The sequence below is a fragment of the Aspergillus pseudoviridinutans genome (assembly GCF_018340605.1).
Source record: "Aspergillus pseudoviridinutans IFM 55266 DNA, scaffold_4, whole genome shotgun sequence".
In the NCBI taxonomy this organism is placed as follows: Eukaryota; Fungi; Ascomycota; class Eurotiomycetes; order Eurotiales; family Aspergillaceae; genus Aspergillus; species Aspergillus pseudoviridinutans.
This window is the reverse complement of record NW_025091284.1, coordinates 3,715,251-3,742,233: the sequence shown is the minus strand read 5'-3', so window position 1 is coordinate 3,742,233 and position 26,983 is coordinate 3,715,251. Positions and strand designations below refer to the sequence as shown.

The window sequence follows — 26,983 nt, the reverse complement described above, 5'->3', positions numbered from 1 at the left end:
AAGCCGTAATTTTGCTATACCCAGGTCCGAGCTTTGTCTAGGCAGTCTAGCTAAATGTAAATATACCGGTCGTGACCTAGGTGTGGGTTTCAATGCTGACACGACATATCTACGCTTCTTGGCTGATACTCTACTCCGTAAATGCAACATAACTAGAACTAAGAGCTTAGCTGCATGGAGTTAGCATCTCATGCGCATATATTAAAGCCCCAAGGTACTTAGTGCCCTTTCCTCGGAATGACTAAATCATTCTTTCAACGACATTGTTAGATTTCTGAAGAGCGTTATGACGCTTATCATGTTAATATAATATTTTTATATACAAGAATCATACGTTAAGTGGTATTCTCGTTACTCATTACATCGTTTGGACCTTCATCCTCAACCATCCCCTCCTTATCCGTCTCATTGTTGAAAGTAGACCAATGAAGAGAAGACACCTGCAGCATTACCATTCCCCAAATATCATTTAGTGGTCGTGGTTCACAGCTCACCGGGCCAGATATCGTTAGCAATTTCGCGGACGAGCTTCAGCTTGTTGATCATGCCATCCCAGTCAATCGCGTTACCCTCACGGTGACTGGCAAAACCACACTGTGGGCTGACGCCGACTTGCTTGAGGGCCTCTTCAACGCTAATGTTGTTACCCTCGGCGATGAACTTGGCAGCGTCGTAGACGCGCTTCTTCATCTCCTCCTTGTCCTCGAGCTCGGGGAACTTGCTGGTCACAACGCCCAAGATGACGTTCTTGTGACGAGGCAGCTCCTTCAGAGGCTCGAAACCACCAGCACGGGGCGTGTCGTACTCGAGGTAGTACGTGTCGACGTTGAGCTCCTTGAACAGCTTGGTAGCGATGCGGTCATAGCCACCCTCGGAGAAGTGACGGCTACCAACGAAGTTACCGCGACAGATGTGAACACCGACGTGGAAATCGGCAGGACGCTTGGACAGCAATTCGTTGTATTGCTTGATATACTTTTCAAAGGTCTCGTCGGCAGTGGCCGTGTTCAGAGGGTCGGCCTTCCAGCCCTCCAGCATCTTCTCCGAGCAGAAGTCTGGTGTCTGGGTTAGTATGTCTCCTGTCCAGTCAAAGACATGCGAAATCCAGGGCTCTTACAAGCAAGGTTGGGGTCATCGAACTGGACGTTTCTGCAGCCAGCATCGTACAGGATTTGCAATTCCTCCTGGTAGGCTTTGGCGATATCGCTCAGGTACTCGTCCTCGGTGCTGTACACATTCTTGGGGAAAGCCTTGCCGTTCTTGTACCGAAGGTGGTACCAGTTGGGAGCAGCAAGGGTGAGCTTCACGTTCTTGACCTCCTCGGGGGCCACCAGGCTAGCCAAGTGCTTGAACTGGTCGACATATGTGCTGCCAACGTGCTTGATCTTGCCGGTACAGATGACAGTCTCACCAGGCTTGTGGCCCGCTTCCAGGAATGCAGCTACATCAGGAGCATAGGGGCGGAAGATATCCGCGTCAAAGTCGGTAACCTCCTCGAAGCCCTCGAGACCAGGGAAGAAACTGCCCCAGAACACTGCATGGAAATCGGATCAGCTTAATCTCCATGTGAATATCCGCAAACCAGGAAACCCATACTGTGTCTGCAGTATTCTCCATCAGAAAGAGCGGGATAGCCCAGCTTCTTCTGGGTCTCGACAATATCCTTGATATCCCTCTCCTCGACAGCCTTGAGCTCAGCCGCAGAAGCCTGTCCCTTCTCGAACGCTGTCTTGACTCTCAGGAGCTCCTGTGTCCGGAGGAGAGAGCCAAGGTGCTCGGCACGGAAGGGCGGATTACGGTGAAGCTGAGCCATTGCGAGTATACAGAATCTTACTGAGAGTTCCTGTCGCCACCAGAACTATGAGCTCAACAGAGACGAGAAGCAACAAGCACGAGGACGTTTCGAGGAAAGGAAGAGGGCAAATTCTGTACTCTCGGTGACAAAAAGTTGAGGGGGGAAATTGACCACCTCCCCCAGCAAAGGGGGCTCTGCAAGGACGATCCATGTTTTCAATTTGCCGGTTCTTCAGTCATGCTCAGGCCTGCCGATGACATCCACCTCACGATTCAGCCCCACATGTTGTGAGTCTCTCCACATCTTGAAAGTCAGAGCCCGACGTCGCTGAACAGAATGAGGTTCCATTATTGCAGCTAATGGATCTGGTTCTATGGAAGTACTTGGATCCCCCTCAAGGAGTCAAGGGTGATGCGGTGGGGCGCATGGAAGCTCTCGTCGTCCGCCAGTTCTTCTATTATATTAAGCGATCATAAAGCAAGGTATAGCTCATGTAATCTAGCCCAGATATTTCCGTATTCCCGTCGTGTGGGATCTGGTAAATGTATATTCTCCTCTCTTCCTAGCTCTTAGTCCTACTATGTCAAGCATTGCGGAGACAGGCTCCACAGAGCCACATTAAAGGGGTTTTACCGATGGCTGAGAAACTGTACGTAGAAGATAGGAGAGTTCGGATATATCGCACGCGACTACAAGATTCTGCTAATAATTGGAAAGTGGGGAATTTCTACTGATGAAGTTCGACTTCATGAGGACAGACTCTGAGATTGAATTGACCTTTCCATCCAGTTATCATGGTGAGAGAGTACGGTAGTTGTACGTATTGTATGTAAGTGGGGATCTCTCGGCACTTGGTCCTTTCGTCTTCCCGAGAGACTGTCTTGTCTGTTCTGTCATCTCCCCTCTCACCGCCTCCAATGGTTCACTCGAATAGGAACAATCGACAATCGACAATCCATGTCGATGACTAACTCGCTTTCGAGCTACATCTAGCTACGACCGGCCTGACATCTTATTTCATCCAATCCGACATGAAGATATGACAGTTTCACGCAAGTTGCGGGATCCGTCGTCATGTGAAGCTCACTGAGGCCACTGAGCGCTAACGCTAACTCCATAGTATCTCAGCAACCCGGAGCATCAACCATTGCTACAATGTCCGCAGAGACTTCGCCATTCGAGTCGCTACCGAATGAGCTAATTGATCAAATACTGTCCAACCTTGCTACTGATCCTCCTTCCTTGTCCCGTTTCGACCAGCCCCCGTGCGTCCGTATAGTCAAATCTACCACCCGTGACCTCAAAAATCTATCGCGGACCTCCTCTCGCTTTCTAGAGGTCACGCGGCCGCGGTTGTTCGCACATGTCTGCTTTGATATCAGTGAGGAAGAAAGCTTTCTACAGTTCGTCCAGAAATGGGATCTGTGTCGAAACGTGAAGTCCATCCTGGCGCGGGGAAATACTGGTTCGGATCCTCATGACGACCCCTCATGGTGGCGTAGGATTCTGCACCACCTCGATCCTCTGCGAATCACTCTTTTGGCACCACCGCCGTTTATCGGAGCGACGCTAGGAACCAAGATTATGGATGGACATAATTGGGCTTTCCAGATCTCGCTGCAAGAACTGCAATTGGAGAGAACAGAACGGCAGGTAGCACCGCCTCCGGTCTCGCATGTCGAGGCATGCTCGGGTCTTCTGGCAGCTCGGGAGTGGTCATCGCTGCAGTTTAACGAGTCCTCATCTTTGAAGGCATATAACCATTACGAGTATTTCCTCTTCCAGGTCCCTTCTGTGTTTAATAAATGGGGCTCGTTGACCCGATCAAATCCGGAGAGTGTCTCTTTATCTCTCGCTCTCAACAAGTTGACAGCATTTCATTACACTGCGGTTTTTCCGTTCTACAACCACGTCAAACTGGTGCTGGATTCCGTGAAGTTGATGACGAGTCTGCGCTCGCTCAGTGTACGATTGGCACCGTGCTTGAACGACAAGGCCATAGAGTTGGAGCAGAGGGGATCTATGGACCCAAGCGATCCGTGGATGGAGCTTGCGACGGGCTATACTTTAGTTGCGCATGCAGTTCGGGACTTGGGAAACAGACGTCTTGTACATTTCTGCGCATGCGACTACGAGTCTGATGCCCTTCGGCCAGAACTTTCTGCTATATTAACAGACGTTCTGGGTGACAGTGAATGGGCCCATGACGGACATGGAAACTGGGTTAGAGGAGCAAAATTTGATCGGGTCAGCCTATAGGCGACTTATGCGTAGCGCTTTTCGACCTGTAGTACATATTCCAATATCATTGATTTTGGAGCCTCAGGCATCAAGAACTCTATCCCACTATCGTACCCCGTTATCCAAGCCAGAAGTTAAGATGTTCAATAAATTGATGCTGATCTGAATAACATGCCGCACCCGTCCCAGCTTGGGTTCTGAACATGGCGATGGATCTGCTTATACCAGGAGTTATCTTGGTGCAATATCGTTTTTCGCGGTCCAATTCCTACGTCTGATTTATCCCTATCAACGCTTACCGACAGGGCACCGCAGCTCTCATACTATACGCATGTCAAAATGTCTTCATCGGGCAATGCCTACGCTGCTGAACCAGCCTATCCAATTCTGGCTCATACACTACTATCCAGTCATTCCACGGCCTCTAGGGTATCAGAGCAGCCCGATGAGCCAGATCAATCAGCCATCTGGAATCTAAGAAGGGACATCGAAGAGGCATTCGAAGGCCCATCCAGCGTCTTCCGCTGTGGTAAAATAATCGGGTTTTCGAAACTGAAGAAGACAGCTCAAGAAGGCGATGACCATGATCTCCTCGGCCAGGTAAGATGGGATCTCTTCCAATGTGACCGCAGCCAATGGCAGATCATCGAGCACATATCAGTATACACACAACCCTAGCCATCCGTGAAAGCATACAACATCTCTTTCATTTGATTCAAATGGGCGACAGCTAACGCCCACAGCTCCCCCGCTACCTCCTCGCAAAGCATCTACGCAACACAACACCCTCACCACAACCAAAAGCCTTCATAATCCACCCACCAACCTTCGACCCATTCTCCCCAAAACAACTCCTGGCTTCTCTCCTCGCTTCACCTGCAACACCACCCCTCTCCCGCAACGAAGCAATAGCCCTGCTAGACCACGTCCAGCTCCTCCCCGTCTTCGACTTCCGCGCCGCAGTGCAAGCCATCAGCCAAGTCGCCGACGCCTTGCAATCAGCTCCAGAGTCTACTGGGGAGGGCGGGCGCCCACGCACTCTCTTCCTCATCGCAGGCCTCGACACACTAACCGAGGACATCATCCGCGCCTCGAATCCCGTGAAGGGAGCTGCGGCGCTGACCGCCGCGCTGCGAACGCTGACGCAGCTTTCAAGGGTGCATGGCTCGCATCTTGTTGTGATGCTGGTTAATACGCGCGGCCTGGGACCCGCGCCTGGCTTTCGCCCTGGTAGTGGGGTTGAAAGGCAGCAAGTTTCGCGAGGCGACTTGCGGCCGCCGGTGGATGACGAGGGTGTCTACTCCATGTTTCATGCGGGGACACCGCTGTTGCCGAGTTTGTTGATGAGGACGTTGGATCAGGGCATTGACACGCATGTTCTGCTTTCGATGGTGAAGGAGGACCGCGTTGTGGAGGTGATCAAGGATCGAGTGGGAGAGGGGGTGGGGAAGTGGTGCATTTGGGACGAAAAGTCCATGAATGGTTGATTCTATTGAGTGTCTGATGTACATGGTCAAAATCGGCTTGCCATATCGGCATTATGTTGTCTCAGCCTTATGTTAATTCCGCTCTATCGTACAATATCTATCAAGTATAGTTCATACACTTTTCCCGGCCTGAAATCATGATGTACCATCCATACGCCAACGATATGCAGGATTTTCTTTGTGAGCCAGTAATGGCCTGACTCCCAGATAAACGGACCAACTCCATATTCCGCCCCAGAGAAAGGGTATCTATCAACCACCAAGCGACTTACTCGTAGCGCATATGCGAAAACGTATCCTGTCTTCAAACAGGTGCGGCGAGAAACAACTACTCGCCGCCGTTCTGAGCATTCTCCTTCTCAGCCCACATTCGGAGAACGGCCCTCTCAACGACATTCTGGGCTTCTTTCTCGCATGTGGCAAGGTCCTGTTTCAGCTTGTTCTCCTCGAATAGAAGTTCGGACTGATGAACCTTGACCCATTGCTTGTGCCTCTCGCAACGCTTCTTCGTACAAACTCCGCGAGACAACTTTGCCAGCTCGTCCTCATCCTCGGCCTCCGTCTTGGTGCCATTCATGGCCGTGTCACCATCCGCGTCAACGGTGTCCGGATAGCTGGAAGCAAGTGCTTCAGGGGTGCCCTCCTCAAGTGCTTTAGCTCCTAGCTTGGACAGTCTCCAATCGTCGAATTCCTCGTCTGACCATGCGAGGCGGGTGTCGAACCCACAGATATCCTTCCATCCGCCCTTTGGATCTGTTTGCTTCAGCTTCTCCACAATGCTCTTTGATCGCTGACGAATGAGTGTCATGAACGTGGAACGCGTGTTGAGCATATCGCGCCGGTGGAGAAGCTCATCTCTCTGTTTGCGCAACTGCTCAAGCTTTGACGCCTCGTCGTGAGAGTAGGTCAGGCCTTCGGGATCCATGTCCAAGCCAAGCTTCTTGCTCGACCTTGCTCCTGTCGCAGGATCCTCCTCGTCTGGCGGCGCCGATATAATGCGCTCTCCAAGTTTACGAAACTCCTCCGCAGAAGAAACCGCCATGACGACTGCGTGAAGATCACCAGTGGTAAGAACACCTCCTCTGCTGCCAAGTTCCTCCCATTCTTTCTTGGCGGGATCCTCGGGGTTTTTGTGGAGTTGCTGGATCCGTCGACGCATGAATTCCCGCCCATGCTCGTCAGAGCAATACTTACTCGGGTTCTTGCCTGTCACACGAGCGGGTTTCCGACAACCCTTTAGTCGACACATCGGTTTCCACGTCGTCCATCCTTTGCCCTCGGCCTTGCAATTCGGGCCTGATGAATGTGCATTAGCTCACGTCAGAGTACAAAGCTGCCTAAGCCGAGACTCACAGATGTATTTGTCTATCAAGTCCGCATCTTTCGGATCGATGTTGATGCATTTTCCATGGAACCAATCATCGCATCCCCCGTCACATGCAATCATCCAAGTATGATCATCACCCTTGCGACAGATGCAGAAAACCCCGTCATCCTCCGACGAATCTTCTTCTTGATCTTCCTCCTCTTCCTGTTTCTCTACTTTCGCCTTCTTGGCATTCTTCTTCCTTTTCTTACCCTCGGGAGCCGGAGAGCCCGCGATAGATACGGATCCCTGCTTCTTGACTCCGGGTGTCTTGCTGGCGCGAGTCGAAGAAGGGGTGTTGGAGCGATGGCTTCCCACGTCTTCGCTCGCAAGTTCGTCTATTTTGCGTTTCTTCGTTGTCTGTTTCTTGGCTGTCCCTTTCTTCGATGCACCGGGGCCCGATTTCCTTCTGCCGGCTGCCTTGATGGAACCAGATGGCGATGATCGATCTGTCGATGATGCTCTTGAGGCCAACTCGCTCTTCAGATCAGCGACTTTCCTCGGCGTGGGATGTTCTTCGGGCAAAAGGGTGCCGTCAAGTTGTGCCAGAGCGGGCAAAATCTCGGTTTCGTTGCTTGGGGGATATTTGTCCAACGACGGCTGCAGAGGCTCAATTTTCACCTCAGGTGCCGCTGTAGTAGGATGATCTGGGAGCCCGTTTGTCCCGCCAACGTCTGGGATATCGTCATAGAGGTCGGCCCAGACCTGAGTTACGTTGACCCCGCCATTCTCAATGACGGGACGCTCTGGTATCCGAAACTGACGATGTATCTGCTTTGCTCTCTCAAAGCCAAAGAACCCACATTGTCGCCAGCCGAGAATGCCAACGATTCGGCCATCCTTGACCACGATATTCGACCGGATCATATCGTTGTGAACTAAGTAGAGCTGCTCCGTCCCTTTCCTATCTTGAAACAATATGTCCCTTTCGGAGTCTTCGACGCCCGGAGGTGATTGAGCGTTGAGTTCGGCGCAGACATACGACGCAGACTCCGGCGCAGGTTCGACGGTTGCAAGGCGCTGAATAATCCGACGGCATTGTTGTTTAAAAGCACCAATTTGTTCAATCGTGAGATACTTCCAGGCAACCTCCAGAGACACGCCGGGAATTCTAGACTCCACTGTGACGTTCTTTCCGTCAACTGTGCCATAAAAGTATATTATTGGTGTAGCAACACCGAGTTCTTGAAGAGCGTCCTGCGCCCTGTTAGCAGCACTCAACTCGTTCATGTCAACATTTGAATATCGTTCCGCAGCCGCACTGGCCGCAGGTTCCTGGTCAACTCTGATTAGAACGCTGCCAGCAGCGTATGCCTCCCTTGTCCCGGGCACATTCAGGGAATTGTCTGGGGTGCAGGATGTTCGCACTACCTCCGCCCAGTACGAACTAACTTCCGGTTCCGCCTGGTACCAACCATCGTAGCGGGGTTTGAAGTCATCGACATGCGGGGCATAGCGACCGTATTGCGGGCTCCGAGAAAGAAATGGATCCGTTGGAGGAATCAATTCTGGATTTGTCTCGTAAGGATTTGTGGTGGATTGGTCGGGACCTGTTGAGCCGTTGACCTGGCTGAGCTCCGCAGGCGCGATCGCGTCTCCAGCCATTGCAATGTGAGATCTCCGTGTACGGCCGAAAAAAAAGATGTCGTGCTAAATGAGGGCAAAAGTATTCGAAAGGGGTCTGGATCATGTATACAAGCCGATGCGACGAATCTCCACGGCGAATTTGTCCCAAAGAGAAAGTTTGCAGCTGAATGCTAGGTGTTGAACATCGATCTCGCCGGTGAAGGTGATAGCATCCTGGTAAGGCACTTCTGTCGGTACACGTTTAGAAGAACAGCAACCGAAAAGCGCTACAGTAGCGAACTCAGTCGTCGAAGGGATGGCGCGAGTAGAGCCTTTCTGAACGGTCGTTTTGCTGAACAAGGATAGCGATCAGCTCCGGAATGAATGCGGACCGGTTGAATCCACCACACTGCAACGAGCGCAAATCTCACTGTGATGCGACAAAGGGTAATTCAAAGTGGTTCAAAAAACATGATTCATTCGCTTGGATTAGCAGGATCTCTCAGAATCACAGGGGTGGAAAGATCGCATGGTATCAACTGCGCGACCGGCGACGCGGAGAGCAAGATCGCAATTCAAGGGTTTGGCAGTCTGCAGCCGGACTTTACTGAAGGCGGTGAGCCTAACTCCGCCAGTGGCTCAATGTCATGTGACACTCTTCCTCTTGAGTATGGTCACGTGAACATAGGGTCATTTAAGGCTGGTGTTTTTTATGCCTACCATCTCTCTTTCAGTGCGTGTTCTACAATTGGAGGGTTCAACGATCTAGGAAGGGATTTATTATGGCTAGTCCTTATTTCTTACCTAAGGTCAGCTGTGACAGTGCAGGCTGACTACATTCTGTAGATGACAGGACAGCTGTATAAATCCTTGTAAAGGATGAGATCTGTCCAAGGTGCAAGCCAGTGATTACCATGCGATGTCCGAACCAAATTGTGTCCAGCCGGTGTCTCGAGGTAAGGTCCAGGTACGGGGTAAGTACCTATAGCAATTGTTGCTGCACTCAGCACGGCCGCCATGTAGTAGCAGTCGGCGATTCCTGCTTGTCGTAGCCAGGTGAGAAATCGGGAGCATTTTCCATCGTCGAGAGTTTATTGAGACCATAATCACTAATTGCTCCACCTCCTTTTTTTTCCTGGCTGGTCAGGCTTGTATCATGCAGAATGCCAGGATCACCAAACGCGCCAATCTCATCATGCTACTTTGTCTTGGCAGGAATAGTAACACGGACGAAGAGTAGTATCTAGACTAKCACAGGATGTGCCTTTGGCCAGTTGAACTGCCACACAATTTGAGATCAATTCGAAATCCTTGATGAAACATACGAATTAGGGGTCCTCATCCTTCCAGGGTCTCGATTCTCGCTTCTCGAACCGTTCTCATTAAAGTTGAAACGCCGATGAGGGACTTGGAGAGATGCTAAGCCACCGACTCGCCAAACAGGACAACACTTGCACGCTATCTATCTAGCTAGTCTCATTCCGTGCGGCTGAGGAATTCCACCTGACGAGTAAGAACTGAATAGAGCGATCAGGTGGAGATCGTCAGAAAGGCAGTCGAACGTCCTTATGATTCAGCTCGTTTTCAGCTCGTTCTAGTCTACTCTCTTCCTTTCGAGTCTCGAACCTTGAGTCTCTGTCTGCTGGTCCATCCCCGCCTTAAATCCCCTCATATACCGGGACGGTGGGTGATCCTTGGAATTGAGGACTGGACTGGACCGGCCGATCGATCACTACAGTACCATTGTTCGTCAGTTCCTCGATCCATTTGATTCGAGATTCCAATCTGGCCACTTTGTACCGGAGTACTGTGGGGAATAGTCCCAAGATTGAGACGTTGGCTTGAAGCCGAACCAAACCACGGCAAAGTCAATACTCTCCGTCGCGGTCTCTATCCGCAGATTGTCCACTTGTCGCTTTTCTGTTGCCAAGTACGCTTTCAGTTTCACTGGAAATTTACTTCAAGTTTCCATGTTTATGAAATCTCCACTGTTCTTCATATTGGCCAGCGGATTGCTCAGCTAGTTCCTCGTCTTCCGGTCTTTGGAGACATTCTTCACCACCTTGTCGGAGTCTCCATCCCAGCCATTAGCACCCCGCCTTTTGATCAACAACAATCAACCTCAAAGATCAGCAATCATAGAGACTCTCGACCATTAAACCCAGTTAATCGTGGCCTAACCAAAGAATATCTACACTGTGTCATCTCATCTCAGCTACGCTCGTTTTCAGCACTCGACCCGGCATATACTGGGATCGGCTGGGTAGTACTTTCGCTTTCCGCTGGGAAGATTCCATAATCGGAGGAGCGCAGGAGTGTTCAATTGATGATGCGCCGTCGTCATTCGATTATCATCGAATCAGGACCCTCTAGTTCAACCTTCAAGTCCTCGAGTTGCACCCCGTTACCAAGTCGAAATCAATTTCTAAGGATAGATTATGTCCGATGTTTCGGAGGAGACAGCTGCAAATGAGCTACCGGCACAATCCTCGCAGACGCGGTGGGAGTTCATCGATGGTTCGAACAAAAGCCGAAGCAATCTCACCCGAGTCAAGCGCCATGTGATGCACGAATATATGCGGCAGAAACGCGGTGGCGTGCCACAACCAGACAATGAGAATGGCGAATCTGTGAAGGAAGAAGAGGAATCACAGCCGAAGGTTCGCAGGCGATCGAGGAACAAGAATGCGGGAAAGAGTAGTACAACCGAGAAGGAGAAGAAGAAGGACCGTGGCAAGGGCCGAAGGAGAAAGAGCCCGGACACTTCGACAGATACACAAATGGAGGTTGAATCTATGCGCGAGGATTCCTTAGGGGCGGGTTCATCGACAGGGATTGGAGAGAGTCATGTCTCAGCAGCTGCAGGTCAGACGAACGTGGATACTCTCGTCTCTGTTTCACCACAGGACGCTATTCAGCTTCAACGCTTTATTTCACCCTCGGACTTGCCCAAATCCTATGCGTCTGGTGACCAGAGCAGCAACTCCGAGTCCGACGTCCGGTCACCGTTGTCTTCCGCCCCGACAACTCCCTACGCGCTAACCCTCTCCCCCAAATCTATTCTCAGCGCAGCGCGTACTGACCCGTTCAACACTTTGCCTATGGATTTGGATGCGGAGGGTCGCAAACTCTTTGACTTCTACGTCAACGAGATGCCGGCTTGCTCTTACGGCAACCACTTCCGCTCCCCTAAGGCTCATAATTGGTACACGGCCGTATTTGTCCCCCTGGGCATGAAAGGCCCTGTCGCCTTCCAGAACACCATCCTCGTCCACGCGGCCAACACGTGGGCCTGGGTCCGGAACGAGGAGGAAACGAAGATGACTCTGGTCCATCGTAACCGGGCCATCTCCATGCTTCGAGAGCATCTGGCTGCAAACCCCGGAGACATTAGCGACGTGGCCATCATTGCCTGCCTCAGTGCAGCCGGTCTGGAGGACTTTGACCCCCGGCCCGGACGCAAGCAGATCAGTTGGGTTCACATGCGAGCTGCTCGAGAGATGATCCGAGCGCGCGGCGGGCCTGCGGCGTTCGAGAATACCCGGCTGGGGATGTTGATCAACTGGCAGGACTATATTCTGTCGGGCTATGAAACTCATGGGCCGAGCTTTTTCTTTGAGCCCGATCCACCTATTCCTTCACACCCTGATATTACCCGTTTGACTTTAACGACGGAGCCTTCCCTACCAACTTCCTCATGGCTTTCCACCGATTTTGATGGCGTACCTTCTAAACCCCCTTCATTCTCCCCCAGAGATGAACTCCGACACCAATGCAACGAATTCGTCGAGTTCCTCAAACGCTGCGAGCAACTCGCCCTCCACCAGCAAACGCACACCAACCCCGCCATCGCACCCATGCGCCACACTGCCTTCCAACCTACCTCCCTGTTATACCAGATTCTCGCCGCTCCGCCGGGCGTCCGATTCACCGCCTCGGGCAACCGCAAACAATTCGTCGCCCGCCTCGTCGCGCTGATCATGCTCAACGCCGGTCTGTGGGACTACCGCTCCTCCATCGCCCACAGCGAGACCTTCCTGCGCACGCTGGAGCAGGCCGTGCTCGAAAGCGAGGTCAACACGAGCGGTTCAGTCGAGGCGCTACTGCAGATCATGCTGGAATGCAACGACGGAACGGCCGCCCTCAGCACCAGTCCGAATTTCCCCTCTGTCTTCGCGCTGGATGAGCTCGAGCCCGCCTCGCCTGATTTCACGCAGTACTCGCCCACTGCTCGGACGCCGTACGGCCGGCCTTGGTTCGCGGGTCGGATGCTCAAGGTCGCAAAGCGCCTGGGCTACGAGACGTGGATGCGCGTCAGTGATTTTCTGCTGGGGTGCTTGACGCTCCAGGTGTGGGAGGGCTCGGTTGCGGGGTGGGAGGGGGCGCTTCGACAGGAGATCCTTAGTGCGCCGCTTACGAGCTATGTTATGCCTGCGCTGAGGTGATCATCATCATCATCATCATCTACGTCCTGGACGGCTTTATATATATAATTCTCATTCATGGTTTGTACAAACAGGGTACGGCATGTGCCTACGGCGTCTTTTGGTGATATCTAAATATATATACTCTATTCACGATTACAATTTCATCTTCAACACTCCAATATTTATACCCCCATTGTAAACTCTTTCCCCTGTGTAACCTCCAACGCAACGCCCGCCTTGACAACTTCCCGCGAGTCCACTCCAAACGACTGGGCCCTGCGACGCTGCCGACCGGTAGTAAACACCTCGCCCACCTCCTCGAGGGACTTGCCCGCTGTCTCCGGGTAGAACGCCCAGACAATCACCGCCGCCGTCCAGTTGAACGCAACGAAGCAGTAAAAGTACTTGTACTGAAGCGTGGTCAGCGCAATGGGCGAGCACTGCGCGAAAACGAGGTTGAGGCTCCAGTTCGTGGCGGTCGCGAGGGACGAGCCGCGGGCCCGGATCGCGGTGGGGAAGATCTCGGCGGGGTACAGCCAGGAGATGAGGCCGAGAGAGGTGAAAAAGAGCGAGAAGACGAAGAACATGGCGATGGCGGCGCGGAGCGCTGCAGGAGACGAAGGGACCGAGGAGTCTGGGGCGAAGTTGCCGTAGTAGCGGGCGAGGGTGGCTTCGACGCACAGGGCGGCGCCCATGCCGAGGAGAGAGGGGATGAGTAGCTTGCGGCGGCCTACGCGGTCGATGAAGAACATGAAGACGGTGTTCCAGAACAGGGCGAGGGCGCCCCAGACGCCGGTGATCATGAGGGTGGTGGAGGTCGGGAGGCCCAGCGAGCGGTAGATGCGTGGGCTGTAGACCTGGATGACGTTTGTGCCGGAGCACTGGGTGAAGGCCTGGATGCCGCAGGCGAGAAGCACGCGGTAGCGCCAGGTGGGCGAGGAGAACAGCAGCTGGCGCCAGGAGGAGACGACGGTGCGGGAGTCGGAGGCGATGCTCTCGCAGATCTGGGTGAACTCGGACTCGACGAGGTCGGTATTGGTGCGGGTGTGATTGAGATGCAGGCGGTTGAGGACGTCTTTGCCGGCGTCCTTGTGGCCTTTTTCAATCAGCCATCGCGGCGACTCTGGGAGAAACCAGACTCCAATGCCGAGGATGACGGCGGGGACGGCTTGGATGGCTAGAGGGAACCGCCAGGAAAAGGCGCCTGTGTGCAGAGAGCAGCCATATCCGACCCATTGCTACAACAGTCAGCGATCAATGGTTCGCAAGATCAGAGCCAGAGGAACATACGGCGACGACCACACCCAGCCCAAGCATCCACTGCTGCATCGCACCGAGAAAGCCACGAATATGGGCGGGAGAAACCTCGCTCTGGGAGCTGGTTAGCAGACGAGCATGTCGAGATTGTATGATGATTTTTGGACAGCGCTCACACAGTAGATCGGAATCGTGGTGGACATCAAGCCAATGGAAAAGCCAGCAATCAAACGGCCGACAATCAGCATGGCAATGTGTACGGCTCCCGTCTGAAGAGCAGCACCCAGAGCGGCCAGGACAGCGCCTACGAACATGACTGGGCGGCGGCCAAAGGGGTCGCAGATGTAGGGGACAGCGATGGACCCCAGAATGGCTCCTCCTGTGGCACGTTAGATCTAGAACTCCTTCAAAATGCAGTAGCGGGATGAAGCACCATTATAGGAAGAGACAATGCCTCCAGTAGCAGCATCAGAAGGGTGATGGAAGTCATGCAAAAAGGCCTCTTGTTCGAGAGTTGACCCAATCACCCCCGAATCGTAACCAAACAGGAAAGATCCTAGAGTGGCCAAGATACAGCAGAGAGTGACGAGTAAAAAGGTCATGATAGACTATAGACAGTATAGCAAATCTCAGAGATCATGGTGTGTTATATGGTTTCAAGTTATTGGGATATATTTTCCCCGTTGGTTGGCTGGGAAAAGGATTGTGTACAGTCTTTCGCCGGGGTCAGTCTTATAATTAAGACTGAGCTGAGTGATCATAACCTATGTGTAGGTTGGCTCAGGTGGCGACTCTTCAAAGTTAATCCTCCATAGACTAAGACTATGGCTTTTTTGATTATGGTTAGGATTAGGATTATAAGCCATTCTTAGGCATGAGGCGATTTTCTATATTAGACAACTGAAGAATAAGCTGCAGATTTGAGACTCAGCGTGACGGATAGGATCGGACGATAGGTACTGTATGGTATGGAGCACATTTCACTCCGCAATGCAGTCATGCGCGGATCATTCCTATCATATTGCCTCCCATAAGCATGAATGCTTTTTATTGTTACTTAGGAGAATAGCACAGCTATCTGGTATTAATTCTTAGAGAGGTACCTACTGTACAGTAAGTCAGTAGACTCAGTATGTATCTACGGAGTAGAGTGAGTGATTTAGACCCATCTCTCCGTCTCTGGAACAGTGGACCCTCCAGTCATTTTGTACACACCTTCTGGCTTATCAGATTCTGTAAAGCCGTCACAGACTTTTTTCCCTACCTTAGTGATTCGGTATCTTGTTTGCATCATTGCAATTCATCAACCGAGGCTTCTTCKAACATTCGATGCTTACACTACTGGTCTTAGCCAAAGCCTTCGGTGCCTTGTCTTGAGATCAGCCCCGTTGCGTCGCTGATCGTGGAGATAATCTTCCCAATCATCCCGCTCTGTCGTTCACGCTGTCCCGCCGTCCATCGCTCTCTTCTTATTTCCTTCTACCCTGGTTCTGGCCCCATCAGTCCGTTCGAGGGTGAAATTTCCTGGTTGATCCAGATTGTGCGCCCAAAGGTGCGTGAATACTTTTCCGACCCTTCTCCCACTATCCTCGATCTATCTACAGCTCTGTACTGCGCGAAATCCTTGTTGAGCCTTTGCCGTATTCTCTATCCAGCGTCATCCCTGTTGGTTTGTCATCTTTTATGCTGGTGCATTTTGCGCCCATTGTCACTGCTCTACTGAAAGCGGATGCGCTGACCAACCACGGCAGCATAAGCAGCCAGAAGGGAAAAAAAGGCCACAAGTGGGACGCCCACTAGACTTGGGGATCGCCGTCTTGCTTCTATTTTGTCTAATATTTCTTTCGGTATTATTGTTCTGAGAGTCTCTTGGGCATCCATAATCGTGCCGATACTTCTACTACTACTCAGACGGAGTGTGCGCCCTTCTTTGGTTGATTTTGACTCATCCCTCTTCGGTCGGATTTAAGCCCTGTCTGGCTCCTGTCGCCGAGATACGACCCTTAAGGGAGTGGGATCCCAGTACCTTAAGAACAGAGTTCCATTGTGGACGCTGGATTGGACTTTAGCCGCAGAGATTACTTCATCTCTCTTCGCTCTTTTCCCTCCCTTACTCAAACACACTTCTCTGTGTGCCTTCCATGACTCTTGCGATAATCCTCCGATCTGCCCCTCGTGTGCGATAGATCTTGCATCGCCACGCGGGCTGTTATTTCATTCCCCTTCCAAATCCATCTAATTCTCCCCCTTGCATTAACCTTTGCGCCAACGTCATCGTCGAGAATGGCCGCCAATTCCAGCCCGTTCGGCGGCGCCCTCGCCGGCGCCCCCGCCGAGACCTCTGAGGACGATCCCGCATCCGCATCAGATACACAGTTTTACAACTATGACGACTCGAATTCATCCGCTCTTCCTGTTCATCCTCACGATGTCACTCCAGGCCATGGCCCTCTTTCCGATGCGAAATCGAAGGAGCCTCTTCCCATGCAGAAGCGGCGCCGGGTGACTCGCGCCTGTGATGAATGTCGTCGCAAGAAAATTAAGTGCGATGGGAAACAGCCGTGTACCCATTGCACAGTCTATAGCTATGGTAATTTGGCCTTCTGTACTATGGATCTTCAGTTTTTCTGACTTGGATACTGCACCAGAATGTACTTATGATCAGCCCTCGAATCGGCGCCGGAATCCTGCTCCGCAATATGTCGAGGCGCTCGAGAATCGTTTGCATAAAGCCGAAGCCCTTCTCCGCGTGGTTCTGCCCGACCTGAACCTGGACGACCCTCAGTTTGACGTGCATGCGACCGAGCAGATGCTCGCCGCCATCAAAAAAGAAAAACCGCAGCCGCCAATGCCAACCGCAAGCGCCCCTAAAACCTCGACCGCTCCTGAGCCAACAACGGACGCAGCGGACGGCGGTGCCGGTGACGAGTCGCTGTTGGAGTCTATGGTTGAGAATTCAGGATGCCTGGATTTGGATGACCAGGGTCATTGGGATTATCATGGCCACACCTCCGGTATCATCTTCCTGCGACGGTTGCGCAAGCAACTTGGGGCTTCAGACATGCCGGTCCCGTCATTGCTCCGATCACGGGCCCTCTCTCAGATGCTGGATAGTCCCAAGTCGACGTCCGAGTCTCCATCGGATTCCTCGCTACCCCCCACTCACGATCTGCCCTCCCGGGATGTTGCACAGCGTCTGTGCCACCACGCTTTGTACGAGGGCTGTTCTCTTATGCGGTTCGTGCACGAGCCTAGCTTCTTTGCCATGTTGGATCGGATCTACGATACCCCTCCGGAGCAGTTTGGGAACGAAGAGAATTCGTTCTTGCCGCTTCTGTACATCGTCATGTCTGTCGGTTGCTTGTTCTCAGATGACGGGGCTGGTACCCTGGATATTGCAGGTTATGAAGGCGCTATTGGTCAAGGGTAAGTTGGTTCTAAAGCTTCACTTTACGGGCTTCAACTGATTTTCGGCGTCAGATTTCAGTATTTCAAGGCTGGCCGGCAACTCCTAGACATCACCGATTGCCGTGATTTGACCTCGTTACAAGCGGTTTGTTTCATGGTCCTGTTCTTGCAATCCTCCGCCAAATTAAGTACATGCTACTCGTATGTGGGAATAGCGCTCCGTTCGGCTCTGCGCTTAGGGCTGCATCGCTCTGTAGCCGCCGACTTCAACCCCATCGAGCGAGAGTTGCGGAAACGCATTTTCTGGGTCGTACGAAAGATGGACGTCTACGTGAGCACCCTGCTGGGGTTTCCCCAGATGTTGAGCGATGACGACATCGATCAGGAGTACCCCCTGGATGTCGATGGGCAGTTTATCACCAAGGATGGTATTTTGCCCATGCCGTCGGATTATACGCCCTTGATGGCGGGGGCCAACGCCCACACTCGGCTGTCCAATATCATGCTCAAGGTGGTAAAGTACATATATCCGGTGAAGAATGCTCTGCATCGGTCCAAGTCGGATATGCGCTACATGGTGAGTCATTCCAAGATTCGCGAAATCGAGCGCGATTTGCAGACCTGGATGGAGGAATTGCCTGCGGCTCTCCGTCCAGGGACGGAGGTATCTCCCCAGTTAGAACGGTAAGCACCTCTTTTCGTATTGCGTTCTGCTGTCTGAGACTAATACGTTCACAGTATCCGACAACTGTTGCGAATCAGCTATGCTCACTTGCAGGTTGTCATGTATCGACCGTTCTTGCATTATGTGTCTAGCGGGTCACAAGCTCGAGGTGTGGACCGACGGTCATATGCTTGCGCCGCTGCATGCGTGAGCGTCTCGCGAAATATTGTCCACATCACGACTGGCATGCACAAGCGGGGCCTGCTCAATGGGTCCTTCTGGTTCACCATGTACACGACCTATTTTGCTATCTTGTCTTTAATCTTCTTTGTGCTCGAGAATCCCGACTCGCCGACGGCCAAGGACGGGGTTTTGAAAGACGCCATGGAGGGCAAGAACACTCTGGCCGGACTGGCAAAGAAGAGTTTGGCGGCAGACCGCTGCTCGCAGAGTCTCAATTCTCTGTTCAAGAATCTGCCTGAGCTCTTGAAAAACCGCCAGAGTTCGGTGAAGCCTGTGAATCTCAAGCGTCCAGCGCCGGCTGCTATCTCTCGGCCTGCTGCAACCGTGAAGAACCAGCAATCTGCACCCGAGGTAGCGCCCCCGCAGAGAGCTAGTACGTTTCCGCTACAGCTACTGAGCCGACAGTCCAAGGCCGAGGCGAGCAATACACCCAAGAGCTTGGACGATAGTCATAGTCTTGGCAGTGGCAAGATGTATCAGAGCCAAGTCAATACCCAAGTCAGTACCCCAACGTGGGTTCCGTCTACCCCGGAGGCCCCTAGCGACACCAGCATCACGACGCCCGAACCCCTTATTGCCGATCAAGCTCGCGCAACAACCACGGCATCCCCAATGCCGGTGATGCATTCGCGACAGCCCTCATCGGGGCAGTTCTCAGCGCAGCAGTTGGCCAATCCCGGAAATTTGCCGGACCTCATGCCCATCATGTTCCCATCCGATGATCCTTTTGCCTATCCCACTCAACCAATGTCCACATTGGAAGATGACCATTTCCGCATCGACGGACTGGGCCTGCAGCCAGCGAACCAATTCGGATTCGACCCGTCATCGCAGGGATTACCGTCGTCGACCTCGACTGATTCACCAACGGGTGCAGTGTCCACCCCGACGTTTGACAACTTTGGCAGTTTCCCGCTTTTCAATAATGGGACTTCAACCGGCATCAATGCCACACTCCCGCATCGTGTCGCACCGCAGAAGCAGCAAGCCATGAACCAAGCGCGGCTGCAKTCACCMGTCTCGCATGGCTCGACGCCCGGCAGCGGCACCGAGGCGGTCAACAGCCCCGACCTGGTGTCTATCCCCAACCAGAACTTCATGTGGCAAGGATACAACTTCCAGCCACAGGCGTTTCCCCCGGAGTCGTCAGGGCCGCAGCAGGTGCCAACGACAAGCGAACCCCAGGGCTTTAGCATGGGGATGAACGAGAACAATGAGATGGGGGCGGGCATTGACATGGGGTTTCTCCCTCTGGACGATATCTTCGGCGACCCATGCCGACCGAACGGAACTCTCGCCAACGACGACTGGATTCAGTGGATGAATGTGGGAAGTTGATGAATCGTGCAGCATATGATACAGGCTTAAAAATTCGGTTTTGTTCTACGAGATAATGAGAAACTAAGTGTACGGTCATGTCATGTGTTTGGCGTTCAGGACTGGTATATACGGAGTGTCTTTATTCCATAGGTTACTGGTAGTTTAATACCAATTGCACGCATTCTATCAATTTGATATACAATCTATCTGGCTTTGATCTAGTTTACAAGTCTACAGTATATACCCTCTATTAGAATCGGATCAACTCCTCCGCGGCGGCTGGTACCAACTCCAAATATTCAAGCCAACCTTCGTCCCCGACGTGACGGGCAGCGCCGCATGCCATGTCTCGGGATATCCCGTGCCATCGGGCCTCAGATTCTCCCAGAAAACCGCATTCCCCTTGATAGGCTTGAACGTGATGCCCTCCCCCGTTCCCCTGGCCCTCGCCTTTCTTTTCTGCCCTTTGTCCTTGTCCCCATTTTCCGGTCCCCGCTCCAGCTCCTCCTCGTCCCGACACTCCAGAAACCGACACCACCGCCTATCAACCGGCATGCGCAAGCGCGGGAAATTCGTTCCCCCACCGGTACAGTTATCGTCGAGGTAGACCATGAACGTGCTGGCGCGGTCGCCGCCGCGCGCGACGGAGCCGGCCCAGTCATAGTGGTGCTTGTAGTGGCCGGAGGCGTTGTAGCGCTGGGCCCACATGCGCTCGACGTACAGGTGTGGGCGCCACCCCTGGAAGGCGCGGGCGCGCTCCTCGATACACCGGACGGTGGGGTCGCGGTCGAGCAGGGCGCGATCGGAGAGGCGCGTGGACGGGTCGATGCGCTCGGTGATGCCGTTGTAGATGATGCTGGGGGTGTATTTTCCTACGCTTTTTTGTATCCGTTAGTTCGCTGTTCCTGTGATGTGGAATTGGACATAGGAGGCGAAAAGGTACCTGATGTCGACGAGGTGGTCTGCTTCGGGGGTGGTGAGGAAGCCTTCGATGTAGATGACTAGGGGGGTGCGGGAGAGGAAGTGGATGCGGTAGGCTGGGTCGACGGGACAGTCGGGGGTGATTCCGTCGTCGATGCTAATGAAGGTGTCGTCGAGGAGATTGAGGGCTTTGGACGGGGCGAGGTCGTCTGCGTCTTGGTCGTGGTACGCATTTGCGTCTGCGCTGTCGGGGAAGAGGTAGTCGGTGGTGGATGGGCTGAGGGGGGATTCTCCTTCTGAGAAGAATTGGCGGAGGAGCGGGGCGAGGACGAAGAGGTAAAGGGGGAGGAGGTAGAAGAGGGAGGAGAGGATGGTAGAGAGCTTGATTGACATGATCTATGTAAAATTATGAAGATATACAGGTCTATAATGCTGATGTAGGAAAAGACTGATAATAAGAAAACGAGGTAAAGACTGATCAACCCATTGGATGACAAAAGGGTCAATTGAATGGCAGAAATCCGAAAAAGAGCAGACTTGAGGTCTTTCAGTCCAATTGTGATGCACAATTGACTGGCATCATCTCGTAGATGAGGGTTGAATCTGATCGTTGGTGATGATGAAGCATGGAGAAGGGATTGAGGTGGATCCAATGTCCTCTTTCACCGCTCTGCTGGATGTCCTCATCATGCTCTATGTACAAGCCCTCTGTTTGAAATCAGTGTGCAGCTATTGACAAAGAAGGAGAATAGAGGTTCTGATCCAAGGCTCACAGTAGATAAGTGACGTGTTGCTGGAGTTGAACAATTGAACAATTCCTGTAGAGCTTCATGCACGGTCTAGTGCTAACTAACTAATGCAACTCCTTGTGTCTGACTAAGACATATTGTCCACCTCAGAGATCTATAAGTTTCTTGGCAATGAGATGAAAATATGTTGTTGCCTGGGATCATCGATTTAATTGATGTTATTATTAGGCTGTTGCAATGAGACTTGTTACTACTCCGTACTGCCTCACCTTCCTCGGAGGGCAAAGGTCTCGACTCATAAGTCTTGACATCATGCACAAAGCACACTAGAATTTAGGAATGACGGTAATGTAGACATACCATGTGATCCGGCTGTACAATAATCAATTAGTCACCTAGGTCGTCAGTAAGGTAGACAGATAGATACATAGTGACTTTTGCTCAGCCAGGAGAACTGTATCAAAAGTACTTCGTTAGTTGAGCTTGTGGTCATACCATCGAGGTATCGGTACGGAATATTACTGCCAATCCCAAGTAAATTCGCTGCTCAATTATATCTAGTAGACTACCTAGCAGTAGACTAGGACTAGGATTATATTGAGGTAGCATTACAACAGGATCGATTTGCTGTCAATAAAACATGCCAGGTTCTCAGTAGTAGACCAATCTTACCCCGGATAAGACCGGGGCTGTCTCGGACGTTCCCAATTTGGTGCTCACGACGAAGACCCGACACCGGTGACTTGAATGGTGGATTAATCCAAACTAATCATAGAGATAACCACTGTCGGCTTCGCTGCAGTTTTGCATGTGTCAAGAGCATGAATAACGTCCCAGGTAATGGCTTGATGATGGGTAAATTGGCCACCTCAACTTCCAAGTCCCAAGACTTCCATCCACGGGGCGGGAGACGAGTTGCCAAGAGAGTGACCGTGGTTCTGTGGTGCAACTGGCAGAGGAACTCTTGGAGTCTTGGTCTTCTTGTCGCTTTGTCAAGAATGGATTTCCATCGCGACTCGCTTGTATTATTATTAAATTCGGAGTCGTGGGTCATTTTATGATAACCAATAATATGAACATCCTGCCTATGAGAATTATTAGTATTAATCCTTCGAGTCTAGCAAGGATGCGGGGTTTTTTGAGGCAGACGGAATCGTGTAATTTATCGGTAACATCTGGTATGGTTTTGGTCTAATAATACCTTAGCGCTGTTCAGATGCTCGGATCGGATTAATTGCTTCATCCGGCAAGCGACCTTTTGTTCTGTGTTGTGGGATCTTCTTCTGTAAATATTTCTTCTTCCTTGACACTGACCTTTCTCATGATATCATGCTCAAACTGAGCTGTGATTTTCACTCACAAATTGTTTGCATTATGACGGAATCAGAGAACCGCTCCGATCTATCCTCTAGGTCACGGAGAAACTCAATACGAGGGCCAAGCAGGCGTGGACGGAGCAGTACCAATGGCTGTTACCAATCGGGTACTCTGTACTCTGTAACTGGTCTAACCTAAGCGATCAGCATAGCCCACCCGCAATTTTCGCCTCAGCCAGTCATGTGTCGTGGCTGGACGCCACTCAGGCTTGGGCCCGCATGGCTCTTGGCCCGGTCTTGTCCCTGTCTTGGGTTGTCCCTCCGCCCGGCTGTGCAATGCGCTTTTTTCTGGGCTTCTGGGCTTCTGGGCATCTACTTCTCCTGCTTTCCTAGGTAGTCGACTTCCGTACGACTTTCTGGGCTGTTGTCCCCCCCCTCCCCTCCTTTTCCACAATTGTTGTCTTTTTCACCTTGCGTCCGGCCCAAGGACAAGAACCCAAGCATTCCCCCCCTCTGCCTCCTCTTCTCTTCTTCCAAGACTTTCCTCTCTTCTATCCGTCCATACCCCCCTTCCCTCCACCTCCAGCCCGTTTCTCCCTTTCTTCCTCTTACACTCACTTCGTTGAGAATTCTGGTCTGCGTGTGCTGTGTGTACACGACTTTACAGCTTCTTTGCGTTGTTTTTTTTGCAGGGCGATTCACCGAGTCTTGCCGATCATTTTCTGGCCGACGACGTCCGTCGCTCCCAGGATAAATCGATTCTCTGACTCATTTTCACCCTTCTACCCTTTTCTCTTTCTCTCCCTGTGTTGAGAAACAAGTTTCATCGCAGTTAACTTGCGTTGATATCCTCCCTTCATTCTCCGCTGCTCCCAAGAAAAAGGACGAGAAATCAGTCTTGGCACAATGTCTGAACACCAAGATAACGCAACCAACAACAACACAACTGCTTCGCCTTCGGCAAGTGCAGCTCCTATGCCTGTACCCATCTCGCAAGAGCAGCCTTCGTCGCAGCCTGCAGCTGCAGCCCCAGCTCCTGTGCCTACATCGACCCCTCCAGCTTCCGTGACTGCGACCGCGGCTGCTGCGACTGCGGCTGTTGTGGCTCCCCAAATGAACGGAACTCCTCCAAATGAGGAGCAACTTTCCTGCTTGTGGCAGGGTTGCTCTGAGAAATGTCCTTCTGCCGAGACACTTTATGTGAGCCATTGTTATTTCTTCATACCCTGCATCTCTTCAGTCGCCTCATTCTTGGCGGAAACACACTCAATCAGACAACACAAACACCTGCTACTTGAACAAGGCTGACAGGATTAGGACCACATTTGCGAGCGTCACGTCGGTCGGAAGAGCACAAATAACCTCAATCTGACATGCCAATGGGGAAGTTGCCGCACTACAACGGTTAAGCGTGACCACATCACGTCTCACATTCGTGTCCACGTTCCTCTGAAGCCTCATAAATGCGAATTCTGTGGAAAAGCATTCAAGCGTCCCCAAGATCTCAAGAAACACGTGAAGACCCATGCCGATGACTCGGTGCTTGTGCGGTCGCCTGAGCCGGGAGCCCGAAATCCGGATATGATGTTTCATGGAGCTGGCAAAGGTAATGACGAATGCCCATTTTCTCTTTGCAATGTCAGGACTGACATTTGTACGTTTTGATCAGGTTATGCTGCTGCTGCCCATTATTTCGAGCCATCTATGAATGCAGTGCCCAGCCAAGGATACGCCCACGGTGCTCCGCAATACTATTCGTCTCATCCCCCGCACCAGCCGTCCAATCCGTCCTACGGGAACGTATACTATGCTCTCAACCACGGTCACGACGGCCATGCTTCGTATGAATCGAAGAAGAGGGGCTACGACGCTCTGAACGAGTTCTTTGGCGATCTGAAACGCCGTCAGTTCGATCTTCACTCTTACGCAGCGGTTGGCCAGCGCCTCCTAGGTCTTCAGAATCTGTCTCTCCCTATCCTGGCCGGTGGCCCCGTGCCTGAATACCAGCCCATGCCAGCGCCCGTGGCCGTGGGTGGTGGCTACGGCCCTGGCGGACATGGTGCTCCTGTCTACCATCTCCCCCCAATGAGCAATATCCGCACAAAGAACGACCTGATCAACATCGATCAGTTCTTGCAGCAGATGCAGGATACCATCTACGAGAATGACGATCATGTTGCTGCTGCTGGTGTTGCACAGCCTGGAGCCCATTATGTCCATGGCGGCATGAGCTACCGCACTACACACTCTCCCCCCAGTCAGCTTCCTCCAAGCCACACCGTGGCCACCACCTCTGCTGGCTCTTCTATGAGTAACCCTGCCACGCACTCGCCTCCCACTGGCACTCCGGCTTTGACCCCTCCATCCAGTGCCCAGTCGTACACCTCTGGTCGTTCTCCAATGTCCGTTTCCTCCGCTCATCGCGTTTCGCCGCCTCACCATGACGGTGGCTCGAGCATGTACCCCAGACTTCCATCCGCCACGATGGCCGACAGCCTGGCGGGTGGCTACCCCACTGCGTCGAGCGCTGCTCCTCCTTCTACCCTCAGCGGTATCTTTGATGATGATCGTCGCCGGTACACTGGAGGCACTCTGCAGCGTGCTCGTCCCGAAGAGCGTCGCTTGTCCGTCCAGATGGACACCTCTCACGACGGCAAGGAGGACGGCGAACGCACCCCTACCGGCAAAAACCGTTCGTCCGGGTCCAATTCCCCAGTGCGTATTTCGGCTAATCTCATTGATCCTGCACTGCACTCGAGCAGCTCGTCTGAGGCCGAGGCGGCTCTGCGCACCGCTCAGGCAGCTACGGAGGTGGCCGAGCGTGCCGACTCGCAGTGGGTGGAGAAGGTTCGCCTTCTGGAGTATCTGCGTAGCTACATTTCATCCCGTCTGGAAAGGGGCGAGTATGACTCCGACTCCGAGAGCCATGCTTCGGCCGTCGCTTCTCCGGATACCAAGCGCGATGGACATATGGAGGGCGTGGAGACGAGCCATACACCCATCACTACCCAAGAGCCTTCTGCGCCTCCCGCAGCGAGGGCTGAGTCTAACCACAGTGTGATGTATCCCACACTTCATGGATTGGATGGCGATGAAGATACCAAGATGCACCATTAAATCGTGCGTTATTTGTTCTCGTCGCCTGATCCCCCAGTCTTTTAAGGCCTGCTTTTCTTTGCCAATGCCAATCGAGCCTTCTCATTTCTCTTTTACGGAGTTGACTGGGTGTGAACTTTCCTATCGTTTCTATCTCTTTTTTCAATTCTCGGACTGGGCTAGTTCCTCTTGTGTGTGATTACCATATTTCATTTCTCGAATTGTTCCTCTGTCTGCCGGCTGGGACTCTTCTTTGTGCTGTGTATGAAAGGCCATGTTTCAGAACATATCTCAATGGACTTGTGTTTATTGACGTAACAGTGTACCCGGTAGCATGTAGTCGATTGGCCTATCTGGCTTTCTCTTAGTGGTCAACAACCGTTTTCAGCTCTTTGTTTGCTTGCATGGACTGAACTTTGCCAGAGGACAAGCCAGTGCTGTGTATGGAATCTCCACTGCGGACTCCGGTGGTAGGAGTTCAAGAAAAAGGCAACATTGAGAGAGTTGGCTCAAAGTAGGATAAGGAAGATACTGGTTTGCATCCAGTGTAACCATGGGGATGATGCTACAGTGTCAATTACTGATCGTGCTACTGATCCTCCTAAGGTCATAGTTCACTACCTGACATCGCACGAGGCGCCTTGAGACCACGGGCCGCGCTAAGCCACATCCGGACTGAGTGACGCAAACAGTCGATAGTGCGAAGGTACCTTACTTTACTGGAGCAGTTCATGTCAGGGACTGAACTAATTACACTGATCTGGGAGATGGAAATAAGCATACCATAAGGAAGTATACTACTTTGACAAAAACAGACGATTGATTGCTCTCACTGCCATTCTTTTTTTTTCCTTGTTTAAATGTTTACAAATTATCGAGCAATGATGATTCTCTGGGACGTTCCAGGCTTCGATTGCGATTGGTCTTGCCTGATCCGGTAATGTTCCATTGGATCGATTTCCCAGTCTACTCAAAGTACTCCGTAATGTCTGGTGAACTGTCGAGGTAGGATAGGATGTTGACGTCCAGGTTGATTCATTTTTATTCCTTGGTCTGTTCAGTAGACTCGGTATTCATGAGATGATGAGGGTTTCCTGTTTGTAATGCGATGCGATTATCGATAAGTG

At 52.1% G+C, this 26,983-nt stretch overlaps 9 protein-coding genes across 9 annotated transcripts; 5 read left to right on the top strand and 4 right to left on the bottom strand.

Moving 5' to 3' along the window:
* Positions 1 to 483: 483 nt before the first annotated feature.
* Positions 484 to 1,813, bottom strand: Asppvi_006728 (cobalamin-independent methionine synthase II family protein; the record flags this gene model as incomplete). Its single annotated transcript, XM_043302626.1, has 3 exons — positions 484 to 1,055; positions 1,118 to 1,534; positions 1,597 to 1,813. The coding sequence occupies 3 exons, from the start codon at positions 1,811 to 1,813 to the stop codon at positions 484 to 486; spliced, it is 1,206 nt and encodes a 401-aa protein (XP_043158561.1).
* Positions 1,814 to 2,950: 1,137 nt separating this feature from the next.
* Positions 2,951 to 4,054, top strand: Asppvi_006727 (F-box domain protein; the record flags this gene model as incomplete). Its single annotated transcript, XM_043302625.1, has 1 exon — positions 2,951 to 4,054. One exon carries the CDS (start codon positions 2,951 to 2,953, stop codon positions 4,052 to 4,054), a length of 1,104 nt encoding a protein of 367 aa, XP_043158560.1.
* A 321-nt stretch (positions 4,055 to 4,375) lies between these two features.
* Asppvi_006726 (uncharacterized protein) lies at positions 4,376 to 5,523 on the top strand (the record flags this gene model as incomplete). Its single annotated transcript, XM_043302624.1, has 2 exons — positions 4,376 to 4,636; positions 4,780 to 5,523. 2 exons carry the CDS (start codon positions 4,376 to 4,378, stop codon positions 5,521 to 5,523), a joined length of 1,005 nt encoding a protein of 334 aa, XP_043158559.1.
* Positions 5,524 to 5,851: 328 nt separating this feature from the next.
* Asppvi_006725 (putative PHD transcription factor) lies at positions 5,852 to 8,494 on the bottom strand (the record flags this gene model as incomplete). The annotated part of the gene is made up of 2 exons (XM_043302623.1): positions 5,852 to 6,819; positions 6,877 to 8,494. The coding sequence occupies 2 exons, from the start codon at positions 8,492 to 8,494 to the stop codon at positions 5,852 to 5,854; spliced, it is 2,586 nt and encodes an 861-aa protein (XP_043158558.1).
* A 2,399-nt stretch (positions 8,495 to 10,893) lies between these two features.
* Asppvi_006724 (sigma-70 region 2 family protein) lies at positions 10,894 to 12,900 on the top strand (the record flags this gene model as incomplete). The annotated part of the gene is made up of 1 exon (XM_043302622.1): positions 10,894 to 12,900. The coding sequence occupies one exon, from the start codon at positions 10,894 to 10,896 to the stop codon at positions 12,898 to 12,900; it is 2,007 nt and encodes a 668-aa protein (XP_043158557.1).
* A 164-nt stretch (positions 12,901 to 13,064) lies between these two features.
* Asppvi_006723 (sugar porter family MFS transporter) lies at positions 13,065 to 14,741 on the bottom strand (the record flags this gene model as incomplete). Its single annotated transcript, XM_043302621.1, has 4 exons — positions 13,065 to 14,120; positions 14,173 to 14,253; positions 14,316 to 14,518; positions 14,573 to 14,741. The coding sequence occupies 4 exons, from the start codon at positions 14,739 to 14,741 to the stop codon at positions 13,065 to 13,067; spliced, it is 1,509 nt and encodes a 502-aa protein (XP_043158556.1).
* A 1,681-nt stretch (positions 14,742 to 16,422) lies between these two features.
* On the top strand, positions 16,423 to 19,792 carry Asppvi_006722 (putative C6 transcription factor (Mut3); the record flags this gene model as incomplete). Its single annotated transcript, XM_043302620.1, has 4 exons — positions 16,423 to 16,729; positions 16,788 to 17,565; positions 17,620 to 18,231; positions 18,286 to 19,792. 4 exons carry the CDS (start codon positions 16,423 to 16,425, stop codon positions 19,790 to 19,792), a joined length of 3,204 nt encoding a protein of 1,067 aa, XP_043158555.1.
* A 243-nt stretch (positions 19,793 to 20,035) lies between these two features.
* Asppvi_006721 (oxidoreductase, 2OG-Fe(II) oxygenase family) lies at positions 20,036 to 21,088 on the bottom strand (the record flags this gene model as incomplete). The annotated part of the gene is made up of 2 exons (XM_043302619.1): positions 20,036 to 20,651; positions 20,718 to 21,088. The coding sequence occupies 2 exons, from the start codon at positions 21,086 to 21,088 to the stop codon at positions 20,036 to 20,038; spliced, it is 987 nt and encodes a 328-aa protein (XP_043158554.1).
* Positions 21,089 to 23,666: 2,578 nt separating this feature from the next.
* On the top strand, positions 23,667 to 25,877 carry pacC (putative C2H2 transcription factor PacC; the record flags this gene model as incomplete). The annotated part of the gene is made up of 3 exons (XM_043302618.1): positions 23,667 to 23,960; positions 24,078 to 24,366; positions 24,430 to 25,877. 3 exons carry the CDS (start codon positions 23,667 to 23,669, stop codon positions 25,875 to 25,877), a joined length of 2,031 nt encoding a protein of 676 aa, XP_043158553.1.
* Positions 25,878 to 26,983: the final 1,106 nt, after the last annotated feature.